General features: G+C 42.6%; 1 protein-coding gene across 5 annotated transcripts in view; it reads right to left on the bottom strand.

Annotated features, from left to right (window-relative positions):
- LOC139369033 (transcription factor SOX-6-like) overlaps positions 1-20,322 on the bottom strand; it is a 152,389-nt gene that overhangs the window by 84,258 nt on the left and 47,809 nt on the right. For all 5 annotated transcript variants that reach the window (XM_071108612.1, XM_071108611.1, XM_071108613.1 and 2 more), the window contains one exon: positions 828-1,047. In XM_071108612.1, the coding sequence (XP_070964713.1) occupies positions 828-1,046 (219 nt within the window). In that variant the 5' untranslated portion in view covers position 1,047. The remainder of the gene's footprint in view (positions 1-827; positions 1,048-20,322) is intronic.

Raw genomic sequence — 20,322 nt, 5'->3', positions numbered from 1 at the left:
GATTATGATTAATTGTTTAGCTAGCTAGCTACATGTCTTAACAAGAGACCCCACTATGCAAGTATCCATTTCAATAGAATGTTCATGATGTCACTGTGATATGACAGCTGTTGATAGACTTATTTGGTAAATTGGCTCCCACATGGCCGGTGTCTGTAAACGTGGGCAAAAAAGCGTAAATTGTTGACAGCAGCACAGTTGCAGTTAGCAATACTCTGGATAACATAAAAACAGCCTAACCAGCTCTGCTAGGGCGAGTAAAATGGTCAGAGTGAGCTGTTCTCTCATTTGTGTCTGTAATTAGCTAGCCAACGTTAGCCAGTTAGCTTGGGTGCTAGACTGCTGTTAGGACAGAACGCTCGGATCAACCCTTAAAAAGATGGATGGGGATGAAGCTTAAAAGGGTGTGAACGATGCTGAACGGGTGTACTTTTATCCAAAGTAAAAAACAAATTCAAATTTTGATACATAAGATCCTACGGGCTTTGGTCAAAAGTAGTGCAATATATAGGGAATGAGGTGCCATTTGGGACGCAAATATACTGTTTGGTATTGAATGCACATTGTCCATCAGTAGACACTCTAGCACAGGTGGCCTGACGAGAGGTTTATTCCTGTATGTTTTCTCCTCCTCTTACAGAGCGGCGGGGGGGGGGGGGGTGGTGTCTCCAAGAACTTTAGATGGCTTTGACTAACAGCGACATCTTAAGACCTCCTTGAATCTGTTCCAAGAGGCATTTGTCTTAAAGAGGAAGATTCCTCTGTAATAGGGCTCAGTGGCAGTGTGTCAATCTGACGGAGAGTGTGTGTGTTTGTGTGTGTCTCACTGTCTGAGTAGGGCCTATACTCTCCCAGTCCGACTCAGGCTGGCTGTCTCTGATTGGCTGGTGCTCCTCTGGGAGGGGTTTGCCGTGCAGAGGGGGCGTAACTGGCTGGTCATGGCTTTCTCTGTCCTCATTGGCCCAGCCCACACTGTCCTGACCTATCGCTTCCTCTTCCTCTGTCGCCGGGGGAAACGGAGGTGTGGCTCGCTTGGACGACATCATTCTATAAGGAAACAGGGAGAGGGAAAACATTTATGAATTTCCTCAATATTCAGGCATATCTACAGTTTTTCAATCTTGAAACAGATATGCACCCGCTGGGAATAACCCAAAACAACCCCTATAATTGAATTCCAGGATTAGGTTGGATGGCAGGATGATAGAATGCTCTCATACTGGAAGAGAAAGACAGAAAGAAATTGTGAACCACAGGAAGACTTCCTGGATTAAGCGGATGTTGCTGATGGCAGATCGCATGGAGATAAAGACCCAAACTCTGATGTGGGTTTTATCAGTGGTGTGACTCCATCGCCTACTGATTCCTAGAAGTCGAGTATTGAGGTCCATCATCAGGAAGACAATCACGACTACACTGCAAAACAAGTCCTTCTAGTGTCTGGTTTTTACACTTGTTTTTTTATAAAACTAGTTGTTCCTGCCAAAACTAGCATCTGGATTTAAAAGCACTGCTGTGCAGAGGGGTTTCTCTGTCTCCTTCTCCAGTGGAATTTATAGATTATTTTGAGGTTTTTGAATAACTTCGTTAAAGGTGCAATAAACAGAAATCGCTCTGCCATTTCCTGGTTGCTAAAACTCGAATTGTTCACCTAATTTCACTTCATGAGACAAAACAAGCAATGCATAATGTAAAGAATCATTGTACCATCTAAACCGCTGTGAAATATATTTTCAATAACCCAAAATGTTGTATTTTCAGCTGCTTGAAGCTGGTGTACAAAACCGAAAGTAAAAGACGCAAAAAAAAAAAACTTAAGAGCGGGAAGCATAGAAATAGCGTGCTTAGAAAATATCTATCGCTTATAGACTTGCTTTCAATGAGAAAGACATTCTCATTAGTCGCCCAAAAAGTGATATATTGCAGCTTTAAAACCTTCACTGAATGTTTCAATAAGACTGTTTATTTGGGATTGAGCACAGAGAGGACACGTGGAAATTCATTTCCTTAGGCATTAATCACGGAAACACATTTCTTTTTAATTGTGAAAAGCATTAGGGATATTCATAATTCTCTGTTGTGTATCAATGGAATTGGTCCACTGTGCCACCAGGTTGGAGATAGCAAGCAATGTTATTGTTTTTTACGCATAAAGCTGTCAATTTTTGTCGATTCAAAAATAACCCATTTAATAAGGAAACACGCAATCATTAAGATCAGGTGTGGCCAATTAGTGGGTACAGCCAACACACCTGAACACACTTACTAAGATAGAGGCTAGAGAGAGCTTTGTTGATGCTGAAAATGTAATGTATATGTTTTTAAATAATATTCTTTGAACATTCTCTAATTGTCATTAGTGTTCTTTTATGGAACGTTTTCTTAACGTTCTCTGAACAATTTGACAACATGACTTTAAATAGAACCACGAGAAAACCTGTAAGAACCTTAATGCTGAAGTACTGGAATTCACACATTGTGAAACAAGAACATTGTTTCTTAAAGTTCTCTGAACTATGAGAACATTCCCAATGTCAAACCAGTTGGAGAACATTCCTAGAACATTACCAAACTTGAAATTAAATGTAATGTAACCATGTTTGAACTTTTGGGAAATGTTCTGTTAAAGTAATGAAATATCAAGGAAATACAGTGGGCTTGATTCAAAGTGGCCTTCTGTGTAAACCTGTATTTCCTAACGCAAAGCCTCATGCCACCACCTGACCGTGCCACGTCAATAAATCACTTGCTGCAATTACTTTACACACAAACCCCCTCAAAACTATTGTTAAGTGTTGATTGATAGTACAAAAGCTGCATGCCAATTCTCCACTCTTCTCCCAAAGTGTACATTTGCACACGTACTGTCATGGATTTAACAATGGCGTAACGCTTACACAGACCACATGATACCAAATCCATGACAGAGAGTGTGCAAGCGCACACTCGGGGAGAACGGTGGCGAATTGGGCCTCAAGCCAAATGGGATTATAAAGTGGGAACATGAGAGTTGTGTTTCACGCCAAAGACAATCAAAGCCCAAAGATTCTATGAAGTAGAACAGTATTAGCACTCCATAAATCACACAGGACGGTTTATCTTTGAAGTGTTCTGTCTCTTGGGCCCTCTGACACGTAAATCCAACCCTTACTCAAATATCTACGACAGACAGACAGACAGACAGACAGACAGACAGACAGACAGACAGAGAGAGTCAGAGAAAGAAGGGGAGAGGAAAGTTGAGAAAGAAAGAGAACAAAATGGGAAGGAAAGGATAGCAGGTATCCCACAGTAGCAGGTATCCCACAGTAGCAGGTATCCCACAGTAGCAGGTATCCCACAGTAGCAGGTGTCTGGAAGCATATGCACGGGATCAGAGGTGGACGTTCTGCAACTGTCACCTGGAGAAAATGATACATCGTATGTGCTGAAAAGAACCTTGGAGAGAGGGGGCAGGGTCTGTACTAGCATTGTGTGTGTTGGTGTGAGTATGTGTATGCTTGCATGTGTGTGTGCGTTCAAAGGGGTGTGAGATGGTTGTGTGATTGTGCGCAAAGCCAAACTTGGACAGGAGAGGCCCCTTGCATGAAGTCACACGGCCGTCCTTGCAAAGATGACATCTGACGCCAGCCCTGACCCGACCGTGACACTGACGATAGCATTGGTTAATTACCCCACCAAATCCATCTACTGTGTTCCTGTGTGTTGCTATCATGCTCACTCCCTACAGGCTGAATCACAACCGGCCGTGATTGGGAGACCCATAGGGCGTCGCACAATTGGCCCAGCGTGGTCTGGGTTTGGCCGGTGTAGGTGCGTCATTGTAAATAAGAATTTGTTCTTAACTGACTTGCTAAGTTAAAGAAAGGCTACATTTAGCTTTAAAAAGGGAAAATTCACACTTTTTCAACATAAAATGCATAATCTTCAGCACCACCGCAATGTGGTGTGAAAATGTGAAAATGTCTATGTTCTGTAGTTAAAAAGATAGAAAAAGATAAGTGTTTCTGATGACATCATCTGGAGACACTCGTGACATCATCTGATGTGCATCATGTGATAAAACAAAAATATGAGCAGGCAAAGGTTAGCAAGCAAGTGATATGGAATACACACTTAACCCAGGCCCATAGGCTAGCATAAAAATTGTACACAATCAACAACAAACCCAGTAGTATGCGCCATTTCCCAATGCCATTCAACACAATATCACAATGCTTCATGTAAGGAACCAGAGAGTCTGGCCCTCCAGTCAGAGTTAGCTATAAGAACTTTCACGCCCCCTGCATAACAGAATACAGACAGACAGACAGACAGACAGACAGACAGACAGACAGACAGACAGACAGACAGACAATCAGAGTTCACATATAGACCCATATGTCCCCTGACTCCAGATAACAATCCAAATTTACTACAACGCTTCAGCGGCTAACACACCAAGCGAATCGATAAGCGTGTTGCTTATCGATTTGGGCGGGAGGCAGAGGGGAGAAGAGGGGTTGAGGAAAAAGGAGGGAAGAAAGAAGGTGGCCTATATTTAGCTGACAATATTGCCGCCTGCTGTGTTCATGGGAGCTTAAGAGCTAGCTAGCTTCTTGGAACTGAGATATCATATGGCCTGGAATGCCTGGACCTCATAAAATCGCTGCCACTGATAGTATCATCACGCAACAGACCCAGAGCTGTTTGTTAGTGTTAATGAGACCAACAGACCGTGTGTAGTTAGTTAGCATTAGCCAGACCCAATCATAGAAAATAGCAATCTCCATTGGCAATATCAGGCCCAGTATAATTGAGTGAGGCAAGGGTTTGGTTTATGTTAGCTAAAGCGGCAAAAAAAAAAACTATGATAACAAGAATGCATTGCTGTTTAGTCCTCAAACAGACACTATAGTCTAATCTAACAATAACCATTTTTCATCAATTCCGTTCAAATTATCTCAAATTTACATTGAGGGCCATCAATGAAGAGCCCAACCGTTGCAGATACATTATACAGTGCCTTGCGAAAGTATTCGGCCCCCTTGAACTTTGCGACCTTTTGCCACATTTCAGGCTTCAAACATAAAGATATAAAACTGTTTTTTTTTGTGAAGAATCAACAACAAGTGGGACACAATCATGAAGTGGAACGACATTTATTAGATATTTCAAACTTTTTTAACAAATCAAAAACTGAAAAATTGGGCGTGCAAAATTATTCAGCCCCCTTAAGTTAATACTTTGTAGCGCCACCTTTTGCTGCGATTACAGCTGTAAGTAGCTTGGGGTATGTCTCTATCAGTTTTGCACATCGAGAGACTGAATTTTTTTCCCATTCCTCCTTGCAAAACAGCTCGAGCTCAGTGAGGTTGGATGGAGAGCATTTGTGAACAGCAGTTTTCAGTTCTTTCATCCAACCTCACTGAGCTCGAGCTGTTTTGCAAGGAGGAATGGGAAAAAATGTCAGTCTCTCGATGTGCAAAACTGATAGAGACATACCCCAAGCGACTTACAGCTGTAATCGCAGCAAAAGGTGGCGCTACAAAGTATTAACTTAAGGGGGCTGAATAATTTTGCACGCCCAATTTTTCAGTTTTTGATTTGTTAAAAAAGTTTGAAATATCCAATAAATGTCGTTCCACTTCATGATTGTGTCCCACTTGTTGTTGATTCTTCACAAAAAAATACAGTTTTATATCTTTATGTTTGAAGCCTGAAATGTTGCAAAGTTCAAGGGGGCCGAATACTTTCGCAAGGCACTGTATATACAAAAGTATGTGGACACCCCTTCAAATGATTGGATTTGGCTATTTCAGCCACACCCGTTGCTGACAGGTGTATCAAATCGAGCACAATGCCATACAATCTCCATAGACAAGCATTCGTAGTAGAATGGCCTTACTGAAGAGCTCAGTGACTTTCAACGTGGCAACATCATAGTACGCCACCTTTCCAACAGGTCAGTTCGTACATTTTTTGCCGTGCTAGACCTGCCCCGGTCAACTGTAAGTGGTGTTATTGTGAAGTGGAAACGTCTAGGAGCAGCAACAGCTCAGACGCGAAGTGGTAGGCCAAAAGTGAAGTGATGGACAAATGTGGGTTTGTCAAATGCCAGGAGAACGCTACCTGCCCCAATGCATAGTGCCAACTGTAAAGCTTGGTGGAGGAGGACTATGCCCCTTAGTTCCAGTGGAGGGAATCTTAACGCTACATCATACAATTACATTCGAGATGATTCTGGGCTTCCAACTTTGTGGAAGGCCCTTTCCTGTTTCAGCATGACAATGCCCCAGTGCACAAAGCGAGGTGCATACAGAAATGGTTTGTCAAGATCGGTGTGGAAGAACTTGACTGGCCTGCACAGAGCCCTGACCTCAACCACATCGTACACCTTTGGGATGAATTGGAACGCCGACTGCGAGCCAGGCCTAATCGCCCAACATCAGTGCCCAACCTCACTAATGCTCTTGTGCCTGAATGGAAGCAATGTTCCAACATCTAGTGGAAAGCCTTCCCAGAAAAGTGGAGGCTGTTATAGCAACAACGGTGGGACCAACGCCATATTAATACCAATGACTTTGGAATGAGAAGTTCGACGAGTGGGTGTCCCCATACTCCTGGTAATGTAGTGTATGTTTGAATCTCCCTGATGCCGTTTCATAATAATAAAACACATGTTTGCGTGATTAATTCCGAAGGAAATTCATTTCCACGTGTCCTATCTGTGCTTAACCCCAAATACGCTAGCAGTCTTATTGAACCATTCAGTGAAGTTTTTAAAGCTGCTATATGTAACTTCTTGTGCGACCAATGAGAATGGCATTCTAAGTAGTAGCAAGTCTAAGTAGCGGTGCCCGAATACCTTTGGCTATGTAGTATGTATGTGATGAAAGATGAACAGAAAATCAATAGTTGTACACAAAGGAGCATGAATGAAGTACACTCCCATCTACACACACACACACACACACACACACGCACGCACACACGCACACACGCACACACACACACACACACACACGCACACACGCACACACACACACACACACGCATGCGCGCACACGCGCACGCACGCACGCACGCACACACACACACGCGCACACACACACACCCCTACTTAACTTACCTTGGTGCAATGGCTGTTACTATACATCTGATGAGGCACACAGAGCGAAAGAGACAGAGAAACCCCCAGAGACATCAGCCTTTACTTCACTGTAAACTAAATATTACTACAGTTTGAGATGCCTGGAGGAAGCCTTAGGAGAGAGGAATGTAGAAATGGAGTAATTACAGTCGAGGCGGTGGCGGACATTTTCCCTGAAGTAGAGAATGTTCCCGCTGGGAGCCCAACAAAAGAGTGACTCTGGCTTCCTGGAGAGACTCTGATGAGACCATGATGAGACAGTGGTTCTAACAATACACTCTATTCATTTTTGTTTCACATGATTACCGGTCATGTGGCTCCAAACCGACTAGGCCAACCTAGGGCAACATCCCGAACGACCACTACCCGTTTCCAGGCCAATATTTACACACTATTAGAGTATCAAAATCAAATTGCTTCTCTCGAAGTTGCGTTCATGTCTAAGATTTTTTTCTCGGAAAGTCGAGCCAAAGTAGCAAATGTATTGTATATCCATGACACAAGAGTTGTCAAGATTGATAAGGAAACAGATCAGACACTGTGTGACCAAGTCAATCACATATGCCTTTTATCACTTTAGTCATGATGAGTAAAATGGCTAACTGATATTCCACAAAAACAAGTAGCTAAAAGAAAACAGTCATTCAATCTAATTTAGCTGCTGGATACAAAATAGCTGCATGTAGTTTCTTTCCATAATAAGGCCAAGGGGGCATATTTCTATTTGCATATATATATAGGCATATTTCACGGTTCTACATTAGGGGTTGCTTCTGGTTAATGTAGTTTCTTCCATCTCTCACCATAGAAAATATATAAAAGACTTTTGGGTAATGTATTTCCAAAAACACACTCGCCCAACCTATATCAATGGACGTTGATCCCTTCGTGAGCTCAAGCGAAAGAAAATGGGGGGTCAGAATTTGGCAGGAGTTCATCATTCACTACCTCTCCTGGAACATGGAAACCTGACTATTCCGGAAAAACAATAGGCCATTGTGGAGCGTGGAGGCAGAAGGACCTGTCCGTGACAGATGAGAGGTAGAGCGAGGGCCCCTCTTAGAAAAACAGCACACAATACACCATTCAGAAGCCAGAGTCCCCTCTGCCACTTGTGGAGTGATGAGGGCGGCAATAAAGGCCTCTGATTCGCCCAATTGGGTGTAAAATCTCCAGCAATTCCCGCTGAAGGGAGCTGAGGAAATGGGAAATGCCAAAAAGAAAGGGCACTAGAGAGAGAAAGGAGAGCGAGAGAGAGTGAGAAAGAGAATTAAGAAAAATAAGTCACAAAAAAGAGAGAAAGAGACCTTTCTGGATCTTCTTGGTCTCCTGGACAACCCCAATAAGCACACAAAAAATGTTGGGTTAAAAACAACCAATGCTGGGTAAATAGTGGACAGAAAACAAGTTGGGTTATTTTTGACCCAGCCAGTTGGGTCACTTAGTTGGGATATTGAGCTATGATCCAACAGGTTATATCAAAATACTAGTGGTGTGGCTTAGTAGTGGTGTGGATTTCAGTTATTTTTGGCCACCTGTGAGAGTAAATGTCATTCCGGTTCATCTATTCTATTGTATTGTCAACACATCTTAAGGTTGAGAGCTGACACTTTTGTAGCTTAATGAGGCTTGAACAAGTTGAGTTCCTCAAGTGCCTACGCTTATCCCAATGTTGGGAAAGTTTCCACTTAATGATATTTAAATAATAATGGTTTTAATTGTATATTAAAATATTGAAGGCAAATTTACATTTGCAGTGTACAAACATAACATGAACATGAATTACATTTACTCTCACGGGTGTAATTTATGTTCATCCTGTTAAGTCTGTACACTGCAAATAAATATGTTCCTTCTCATTACATATTTGAATATAACATTCATAACATTATTTAAATATTATAAAGTGGTAACTATCTCAACATTGGATATGCATAGGCACATAAGGAACTCACACTTTTGTGTAAGCCTTATTAACCCTTTGACACGTGTTAACAAACAGGTGTGATCCTTCTAAAGGGGTCTCTGCAACGTACACTCAAACCGGTGTGGTTAGAACGCTTATTTATAACGTCCAGTTTTGATTGACGCAACAGTTAGCGTCTGAGCTGGTCGGACTGTTTTTTCACAAAAACATTTTGCACAAACACAGCCCTTACAAACGTCTGTCCTGAATGTGACCAGTTTATTTTTGAATGCAATGTTCAGACATTCACAGAAGTAGCAACAGCATAACATAGTCATCCAAACCGGTAAATGTAGGCTACGTTAGTCCTAGCACTAACTGAGGAAACGTAACACAAGCGGTCATATGTAGCTAACTCTTGGCTGACAGAAACCACAATATGAATTAGCTAATAGCAACTACTATTTACAACTGAATAATTTAGTGAAACACTCTCAAAAAATGTAAAGTAATCCGACAATGGGTAGTTTGGGTGCGCAACCATGTTTGTTTTTTCGCATCAACCAAAGATGAGAAGAGGAGACAAGATGAGTTTTGTCTGTTTGCAGTATGTATATTGAAGGGGGTGTGTCGTCGACGATCATTCACTTCCGGAAGTTTACTCGAAAGATGAGTGAACCATTCTTTCACCTCATTATAACATCTTTGTTCTGACATACGATTCTGTGACACCCAGAATGCAGTGTATAACGTCAGCAAAAATGTCTCCACACATAGCTGGCAAATAACTTAGCATTAGCTCATCATAATCATTACAACCTATTTTACAGGGGCCTCCCAACTGGCACAGCAGTCTAAGGGGGCCAGGGTTCAGCGTCGTCCAGGTTAGGGGAGGGTTTGGCCGGGGGGCTTTACGTGGCTCATTGTGCTCTAGCTACTCCTCATGGCAGGCTGGGTGCCTCCAGGCTGACTTCAGTTGTCCGTTGAAAGGTGTTTCCTCCGACACTTTGGTGCAGCTGGCTTCCAGGTTAAGTGGGTAGGTGTTAAGAAGCGCGGTTTGGCGCGTCATGTTTCGGAGGGAGACACGACCATCGCCTCTCCAGAGCCCGTTGGGGAGTTGCAGCTGTGAGACAAGTTCACGAAAAAAAGGAGTAAAATACAAAAATATGTATGCAATAATCCCCAGTACTTGAACGTGAATAAAACTGTAAATACATTATGCTCCATACATACATACATACATACATACATACATACATACATACATACATACATACATACATACATACATACATACGGTATGCTACAGTTGTCACGACTTCCGCCGAAGTTGGCTCCCCTGCCTGTTCGGGCGGTGCTCAGCGGTCGTCGTCACCGTCCTACTAGCCGCTACCGATCCCTTTTTCGTTTGTCTGTTGGTTTTGTCTTATTAGTTTCACCTGTGTGTATTTTGGTTTAATTAGCTTCCCTATATCTAGTAGTTTGACCCGCCCTTGTTTTGTGCGGGATTGTCTTTTGTTACGTGTGTACATATTAGGTCGTAGTGTATTTTATTTTCTATACTGGACACCCTGTGGTTTTGGGTTGTCTGGTATAGTGTCCTGCGCCCTGTATTGTATTGGGCTTATCAGTTTGGTGTGCAATAGTAAAGCACTTTACTCCGTTACTCTCTCTCTGCGTCTGATTCCTGCACACACACAGTAGAAATGACAACACAATATACAGAAAATAAGGCACTTACTTTGATAGGAACGCACACATGTCCAAAGTTATTATTTGTACGGAAAACAACAAAGGCAATGCGAGTGCCAACCAGAAAATGTGCCACGGGGGGAAAGTATGTGCAAGACCGCGCAAATGTCTGCATACTTGATCTGCGGAAACATTGGGGAAGTGCTTGGGCTCTCCTCAAGAGTAGTCTGTCCGGCTCAGTAAAGCCTAAAACATATTGTCCGCAACAGTGAAATGGGCTACTTCTATGTGAATTAACGAGGAGACGGAGCACACCACAATTCAAACTGTTGTCAGAAAATAAAAACTTGTTCAAAAATTTGTTGAAACAAAGCCTCTAGATAATTAGCAGGCAGCGCGGGTTAACTATCCTGTTGTGTAACAATCACATTTTGGAACAGTGAGTGCATTCTGACATCACGTGCATAAATCAACTCACGCTGGGGGCGACCATTAGAGATTTTTGGACAAATATGTCAGTACTCAACCCTCCCCAATGTGTATTCTGGTCCAACAGGCTAAGCGCTACAAACCGTTCAAACATAATAGGTCCTCTTCTTACTACCGTGTTCCCCCCAGAGTGTCTGAATGTGCATCCCAAATGGCATCCTATTCCCTATATAGCGCACTACTTTCCCCATCTATAGTGCACTATACAAGGAAACAGGGTGCCATTTGGGATGCATCCCAGATCCATAAGTTGCCCATTAGTCAGTTTGGTCCCTCGTTAAATGGTAATTGAGAGGCCCAAACAGAGGCTACTGTCATTCACATACGTTGGAATGCAGAGACACACACACAGACCCGGCTTTCTCCACAGAGATTCTTTAAATTCTCACCGAAATACAAAAATTCACAAGCAACCAATCAGTCGTAGCGAAAACAGGCCAATTTTGAAAGCTAGTGCCCTAATGACAAGAAAAGCAGTTGTGTTTCCTGTCATTCTATTCCCATAAATGGATTTCTCTGGGAAGGGGGTGGTGCTGGAGGAAATGTACTTTAGCACTGTGTCCATTATGGGGTGACTCTCTGGGTAGCTGCGTGGCGGCTTTCAAGTAACACTACAGATACACTGCATTGTGGGGGTACTTTCATGACACATTGAAGGAACCTGTGAAGCAAGCGGATATAGTGTATGGTGGATACGTCAATTGCTCGAATATTGTGCATTTGGCTCAATGAAACACTTAAAAACCACAGGAGTTGCATTCATCATTCTACAGGTCAATGGAAAGTTGGTGTATAGTCAACAGTGTGTTTCAATTGGACCTCTATGTATTTACCTTATTGGTAAAGGAGTTCCGACCTATCGCAAGGACCAATTCATCTGGCCCCTAGTGAATGGAGGGCCTGGTCGACAGTGTGTTTAAAGCTGACAGCTTGCAGGAGGGGTGGCAGGGGAAAGTGAATGGCTGCTGAATCAATACTTGGTAGCAAAGTCCACATTCTATGTAGAGTGCTGTATGTGTATTGTAATAAACCTGGGGCTGTATCAATCACCTCAGAGTAGGACTGCTGATCTAGGATCAGTTCCCCGCTCCATCCACGTAATCTTATTAATTGTGATCTAAAAGACAAAACTGCTCTGGCCCTCAGGGATGGCAAGTTCGAATTCTATTTCTGCAGGCCTGTGTGTGCAGGCCTGTGTGTGCAGGCCTGTGTGTGCAGGCCTGTGTGCGCAGGCCTGTGTGCGCAGGCCTGTGTGCGCAGGCCTGTGTGTGCAGTATAATGCTCTGTCTGGGACTGGTACTGTACCTCACACCCAACTGTCCCATACGTCCCTTAGAGGCTTCAAAAGTCAACACAGGCTGCAGCTGGCTCAAAACAAAGCAGCACTCCTTGCCCTTAACTGCACACCCAGAACTAACATCAACAACATGCATGAAAGTCTTTCATGGTTGAGGGTTGAAGAGAAATTGACTACCTCTCTTCTAGATTTTTTCTTCAAGAAGCATTTTGTGTGTTGAAAATGCCTAACCACTTGTATAATCTATTTGCATACACTTTGAACAGACATGCAAACCCCACCAGACACGCCACTATGGGTTTCTTCACGGTACGCAAAACAAAAACAGATTTAATGTGTCGCTCAGTTGTGTATAGAGCCATGTCATGGTGGAATGCTCTGCCACCAGAGATTACTCAGGCAAAAAGCAAGTTTAGCTTGAAAAAAAACAGATAACACATATTGTATCACTCTCCTATAATTGAACTGTGTATAAGAATATGAATATACAAATGTGTAAATAGTATATTTGTTGTGTCTTGGTGTCTTTCCAATATATACCTATTATATTTTATATACAGTGAGCTCCAAAAGTATTGGGACAGTGACAAATGTTTTGTTGTTTTGGCTCTGTACTCCAGCACTTTGGATTGGAAATGTTACAATGACTATGAGGTTAAAGTGCAAACAGCTTTAATTTTAGGGTATTTTCATCCATATCGGTTGAACCGTTTAGGAATTACAGCACTTTTTGTACATGATCCACTAAAATGGGGGACTAAAAGTGTTAGGACAAATTCACTTACAGTGGGGAGAACAAGTATTTGATACACTGCTGATTTTGCAGGTTTTCCTACTTACAAAGCATGTAGAGGTCTGTCATTTTTATCATAGGTACACTTCAACTGTGAGAGGCGGAATCTAAAACAAAAATCTAGAAAATCACATTGTATGATTTTTCAGTAATTAATTTGCATTTTATTGTATGACATAAGTATTTGATACATCAGAAAAGCAGAACTTAATATTTGGTACAGAAACCTTTGTTTGCAATTACAGAGATCATATGTTTCCTGTAGTTCTTGACCAGGTTTGCACACACTGCAGCAGGGATTTTGGCCCACTCCTCCATACAGACCTTCTCCAGATCCTTTAGGTTTCGGGGCAGTCGGTGGGCAATACGGACTTTCAGCTCCCTCCAAAGATTTTCTATTGGGTCCAGGTCTGGAGACTAGCTAGGCCACTCCAGGACCTTGAGATGCTTCTTACGAAGCCACTCCTTAGTTGCCTTGGCTGTGTGTTTCAGGTCGTTGTCATGCTGGAAGACTCAGCCACGACCCATCTTCAATGCTCTTACTGAGGGAAGGAGGTTGTTGGCCAACATCTCCAAAGAATGATGTTTCCACCTCCATGCTTCACGGTTGGGATGGTGTTCTTGGGGTTGTACTCATTCTTCTTCTTCCTCCAAACAAGGCGAATGGAGTTTAGACCAAAAAGCTATATTTTTGTCTCATCAGACCACATGACCTTCTCCCATTCCTCCTCTGGATCATACAGATGGTCATTGGCAAACTTCAGACGGGCCTGGACATGTGCTGGCTTGAGCAGGGGGACCTTGCGTGCGCTGCAGGATTTTAATCCATGACGGCGTAGTGTGTTACTAATGGTTTTCGTTGAGACTGTGGTCCCAGCTCTCTTCAGGTCATTGACCAGGTCCTGCCATGTAGTTCTGGGCTGATCCCTCACCTTCCTCATGATCATTGATGCCCCGCGACGTGAGATCTTGCATGGAGCCCCAGCCTGAGGGTGATTGACCGTCATCTTGAACTTCTTCCATTTTCTAATAATTGCGCCAACAGTTGTTGCCTTCTCACCAAGCTGCTTGCCTATTGTCCTGTAGCCCATCCCAGCCTTGTGCAGGTCTACAATGTTATCCCCGATGTCCTTACACAGCTCTCTGGTCTTGGCCATTGTGGAGAGGTTGGAGTCTGTTTGATTGAGTGTGTGGACAGGTGTCTTTTTTACAGGTAACGAGTTCAAACAGGTGCAGTTAATACAGGTACTGAGTGGAGAACAGGAGGGCTTCTTAAAGAAAAACTAACTGGTCAGTGAGAGCCGGAATTCTTACTGGTTGGTAGGTGATCAAATACTTATGTCATGCAATAAAATGCAAATTAATTACTTAAAAATCATACAATGTGATCTTCTGGATTTTTAGATTCCGTCTCTCATAGTTGAAGTGTACCTATGATAAAAATTACAGACCTCTACATGCTTTGTAAGTAGGAAAACCTGCAAAATCGGCAGTGTATCAAATACTTGTTCTCCCCACTGTATGTGTGTATTCAAGTAGTAAAAAGTATTTGGTCCCATTTTCATAGCATGCAATGAATACATCAAGCTTGAAACTACAAATTTGTTGGATGCATTTGATGTTTGTTTTGGTTGTGTTTCAGATTATTTTGTGCCCTGTAGAAATTAATGGTAAGTAATGTATTGTGTCATTTTGGAGCAACATTTATTGTAAAAAAGAATAAATATGTTTCTAAACACTTTTACATTAATGTGGATGCAACCATGATTACAGATAAACCTGAAAGAATAATGAATAATGATGAGTGAGAAAGTTAGACGCACAAATATCATATCCCCCAAAAAGACTGACCTCCCATGTTATTGTAATGGCGAGAGTTTAGCGTGTCATTTGTGTGTCTGTAACGTTCTCACTCATCATTATTCACGATTCATTCGGGATTATCCGTAACCATGGTAGCATTAACATTAATGTAGAAATGTTTAGAAAAATATGCTATTCTTACTGACAATAAAAGTGACTCCAGAATGACACTATCATTTCAAATTCAAAGTGCTGGAATACAGAGCCAAAACAACAACAAAAAAATGTTGCTGTCCCAATACTTAGAGCTCACAAAAATATAAACACAACACGCAACAATTTCAACGATTTTACTGAGTTACGTAAGGAAATCAGTCAATTGAAAATAATTCATTAGGCCCAAATCGATGGATTTCACATGACTGGGAATAGAAATATGTATCTGTTGGTCACAGATGCCTCAAAAGAAAAGTCAGGGGGTGATCACAAAACCAGTCAGTATCTGCTGTGACCACCATTTGCCTCTTTGTCTCACATAGAGTTGTTCAGGCTGCTGAATGTGGCCTGTGGAATGTTTACCCACTCCTTTTCAATGGCTGTGCGAAGTTGTTGGATATTGGTGGGAACTGGAACACGCTGTCATACACGTTGACCCAGAGCATCCCAAACATGCTCAATGGGTGACATGTCAGTTGAGTATTTAGGCCATGGAAGAACTGGGACATTTTAAGCTTCCATGAATTGTGTACAGATCCTTGCGATATGGGGCTGTGCATTATCATGTTGAAACTTGATGGCGGATGAACGGCACGACAATGGGCCTCAGTATCTCGTCACAGTATTTCTGTGCATTCAAATTGCCATCGATAAAATGCAATTCTGTTCATTGTCCGTACCTTACGCCTGCACATACCATAACCTCACCGCCACCATTGGGCACTTGGTTCACAAAGTTGACATCAGCAAACCACTCGCCCACACGACGCCATTCACGTGGTCTGCGGTTGTGAGGACGGAGGGACATACTGCCAAATTCTCTAAAACAACATTGGAGGCAGCTTATGGTACAGAGATTAACATAACATTCTCTGGCAACAGCTCTGGTGGACATTCCTGCAGTCAGCATGCCAATTGCATGCTCCCTCAAAACTCGAGACATCTTGTGGCATTGTGTTGTGTGACAAAACTGCACATTTTAGAGTTGCCTTATATTGTCCCCAGCACAAGGTGCACCTGTGTAATGATCATACTGTTTAATCAGCTTCTTAAAATGCCACACCTGTCAGGTGGATGGATTATCTTGGCAAAGGAGAAATGCTCACTAATAGGAATGTAAACAAAATGGTGCACAACATTTGAGAAAAATATGCTTTTTGTGCGTATGGAACATTTCTGGGATCTTTTATTTCAGCTCATAAAACATGGTACCAACACTTTACATGTTGCTTTTATATTTTTGTTCAGTGTATATTTATGTTCAAGTTTTACAAATATATACAGTACCAGTGAAAAGTTTGGACACACCTACTCATTGCAAGGTTTTTCTTTATTTTTCCTATTTTCTACATAGTAGAAACGCATATGGAAAAAACGTATATGGAATCATGTATTAACCAAAAAAGTGTTTAACAAATCAAAACATATTTAATATAAAGTAGCAACCCTTTGCCTTGATGACAGCTTTGCACACTCTTGGCATTCTCTGAACCAGCTTCATGAGGTAGTGACCTGGAATGCATTTCAGTTAACAGGTGTGCCTTGTTAAAAGTTAATTTGTGAAATGTCTTTCCTTCTTAATGCGTTTGAGCCAATCAGTTGTGTTGTGACAGGTAGGGGTGGTATACAGAAGATAACCCTATTATGTAAAAGACCCAGTCCATATTACGGCAAGAAGAGCTCAAATAAGCAAAGAGAAACGACAGTCCATCATTACTTTAAGACATGAAGGTCCGTCAATATGGAACATTTCAAGAACTTTGAAAGATTCTTCAAATGCAGTCGCAAAAACCGTCAAGCGCTATGATGAAACTGGCTCACATGAGGACCGCCACAGGAAAGGAAGACCCAGAGTTACCTCTGCTGCAGAGGATATGTTCATTAGAGTTACCAGCCTCAGATTGCAGCCCAAATAAATGGTTCACAGAGTTCAAGTAACAGACACAACTCAACATCAACTGTTCAGAGGAGACTGTGTGAATCAGGCCTTCATGGTCGAATTGCTGAAACCACTACTATAGGACAACAATAAGAAAAATAAACTTGCTTGGGCAACGAAACACGAGCAATGGACATTAGACAGGTGGAAATCTGTCCTTTGGTCTGATGATTCCAAATTTGAGATTTTTGATTCCAACCTCCGTGTCTTTCAGAGACGCAGAGTAGGTGAACGAAGGATCTCTGCATGTGTGGTTCCCACCGTGAAGCTTGAAGGAGGTGGTGTGATGGTGTGGAGGTGCTTTGCTGGTGACACTGTCAGTGATTTATTTAGAATTCAAGGCACACTTAACCAGCATGGCTACCACTGCATTCTGCAGCGATACACCATCCCATCTGGTTTGCGTTTAGTGGGACGATAATTTGTTTTTCAACAGGACAATGACCCAAAACACACTTCCAGGCTGTTTAAGGGCTTTTTGACCAAGAAGGAGAGTGATGGAGTGCAGCATCAGATGACCTGGCCTCCACAATCACCCAACCTCAACCCAATTGAGATGGTTTGGGATGAGTTGGACTGTAGAGTGAAGGAAAAGACATCAACAAGTGCTCAGCATATGTGGGAACTCCTTCAAGACGGTTGGAAAAGCATTCCTCGTGAAGCTATTTGAGAGAATGCCAAGAGTGTGCAAAGCTGTCATCTAGGCAAAGTGTGGCTACATTGAAGAATCTCAAATAGAAAATATATTTTGATTTGTTTAACACTTTGTTGGTTACTACATGAGTCCATATGTGTTATTTCAAAGTTTTGATGTCTTCGCTATTATTCTAAAATGTCAAAAATATTAAAAATAAAGAAAAACCCTTGAATGACTAGGTGTGTCCAAACATTTGACTGGTACTGTATATTCTTATGTATTTGCATGTTTTATGAGGACACCAGGAAGAGTAGCTGTTGCATGTGTAGAAGCTAAATGGGAATCCTAATTAAACTAAACTAAACACAATTCCCTTTCGGATACTCAACTAAGTACGTTACACAAGTGTAAGCCTGTTTTGAGACCTTAACTTAACAGCAGGAGTGAACAGGGGACAATCCTATTACTCTACCACTACAAAAGCCTTGCCTTCTCTCAGAGGTACCTTTTTGGACCGTCTGCTAGTGACTGAAATGTAAATGCAATGAGTCAAACGGCTTAGCAAAATACACTTCCAAACGAGTCTTAAAATGTCATCATGATTATTTGATTAGAGCAATACCCGAGTCTGTACTATAATGTGGTAGAGTGGTAAACGTGTTATTAGCCAATTCAATTTGGGCTAGCGACTGATATAGAGACGAGAGCGTGAGTATAGACAGTGATCGGGAGGCTGTCAGCGTGCGATTGCAACAGCTGCCTCCACACATATTTCAGAGAGACTGCATTAGCCCCGAGGCTAAAGACCAGACAAAGTGAGCTTCAACAAATCATTAGACATCTCCCTAAAGTTAAAATAATCACAAAGTGTTCATTGTGAAGCTAAATCAAAGATTGTTGTGTGGTGCATTTTGCATTTGTGGTCATCAGACACGCGCACACTCACACACACACACCCCTATGCATCATTCAGGGCCACAGAGGGCCACAGAGGACCCACGTCCCACTCAGTCAAGAGAGGGCAACAGATAACTGAAGTGGAAATATGTTAATTTTCACCGCTGCTGAGTTAAATCAGCTATTCTCACTGCTGCTGAGTTAAATCAGGTTATGGCTTTGTGTTGTTATGTGTATAGCCTATGTGGAAAACACAAGACCATGACAACACAAATGTAAGGTCAACGACGATACTATAGCGATGGTTACACTTTTCCACCACACTCTGCACATTAACCTGGAGCCAAATCCATGTTACGGGTGCATCTAATAGTGCTGAGATAATCTGTAACAAGCATACAAACAGGTGGCTTTTCGATGGCACTTAAACCTCCAAATCCTAGATTAAGACTGACAACAGGTCTTCGCTGGATTGGGAAGTACACCTTCATTGTGGTCCCAGGCTGACTCCTAGCTCTCCGCCCGCAGCACACTTTGTTCTCCATGAAAAAAACAACACGATGACACTCCTAAGTCCGTATGCGTCTTTCAGCTGTATTATTCACCACAAAACGTCTTTCTGACTGGGGATGAACAACAACAAAAATCCGTATTAAATGATTGAAAAGCGTGAAAGCATAACGTCCGCAGATGGTGGCCCGATTTAACTCGGCTCTCCCGATTCAAGACGACGTAAATTTGTTTTAGTTTTTATACGATAAATAATGAACTTGGTTTGGGTATTAATAGTTTGACGCGAGGAGCGTCACAGGCTTTGCAGGGAACACGATACACAACGGAGAGCCATTGGGGAGACGGATGTGTGTTTAAAGTACCTTGCTACAGAACCAGTCTGACAGTCCAAGAGTTTTGAATGCATACTACTGGTAGAAAATCAGGGCTAGAGTGAATACGGGCCCATAGCATTAGAATACGGTATTGCTTTCTACCAAGAAGAGGTGACTCACACACTTTCTTACAGGGGAGAGGAGACTCACAGGGAAACAAGCTCAGGTTCCAAACAGAGTTCCTCCTCATCCCCAGTCACAGGCTAAAACGTAGACGGAGAGGAGAGAGCGAGAGTAGATGATGGTGCAAATCCACTGATGGCGTATGCAAGCAGAATTAGAATAGCTCTTGGATGACTTGAAGGCAGTGGAGGAGGAGAGGGAGGGAGGGAGGTCAGGGAATGCTGGGGTAGCAATCAGAGAAGAGCCCTTAGCCCCTTAAACTGTTGTTCTCTCCCCTCCCAGAGCAGTTGTTGTCGGGTTGCAGGCACGTCAGCAGTGTTCCCTTGGCATGGCCAGCTGTCAGAATGCAAGCTAATCCTCTGAGGTATCCCCCCACCAAGCCAGGACATGGTATGACCCCCCCCCCCCCCCCCCTGCTGCCCCCGCCTCCACCACACTGTCTGTCTGTCTGTCTGTCTGTGGGGCACGTTAAAGGTTTATTATGGGGCAAAAGGCTGGCACAGACACACAT

The sequence above is a fragment of the Oncorhynchus clarkii genome, chromosome 2 (genome assembly GCF_045791955.1).
Source record: "Oncorhynchus clarkii lewisi isolate Uvic-CL-2024 chromosome 2, UVic_Ocla_1.0, whole genome shotgun sequence".
In the NCBI taxonomy this organism is placed as follows: Eukaryota; Metazoa; Chordata; class Actinopteri; order Salmoniformes; family Salmonidae; genus Oncorhynchus; species Oncorhynchus clarkii.
This window is presented reverse-complemented; position numbering and strand designations above follow the sequence as displayed.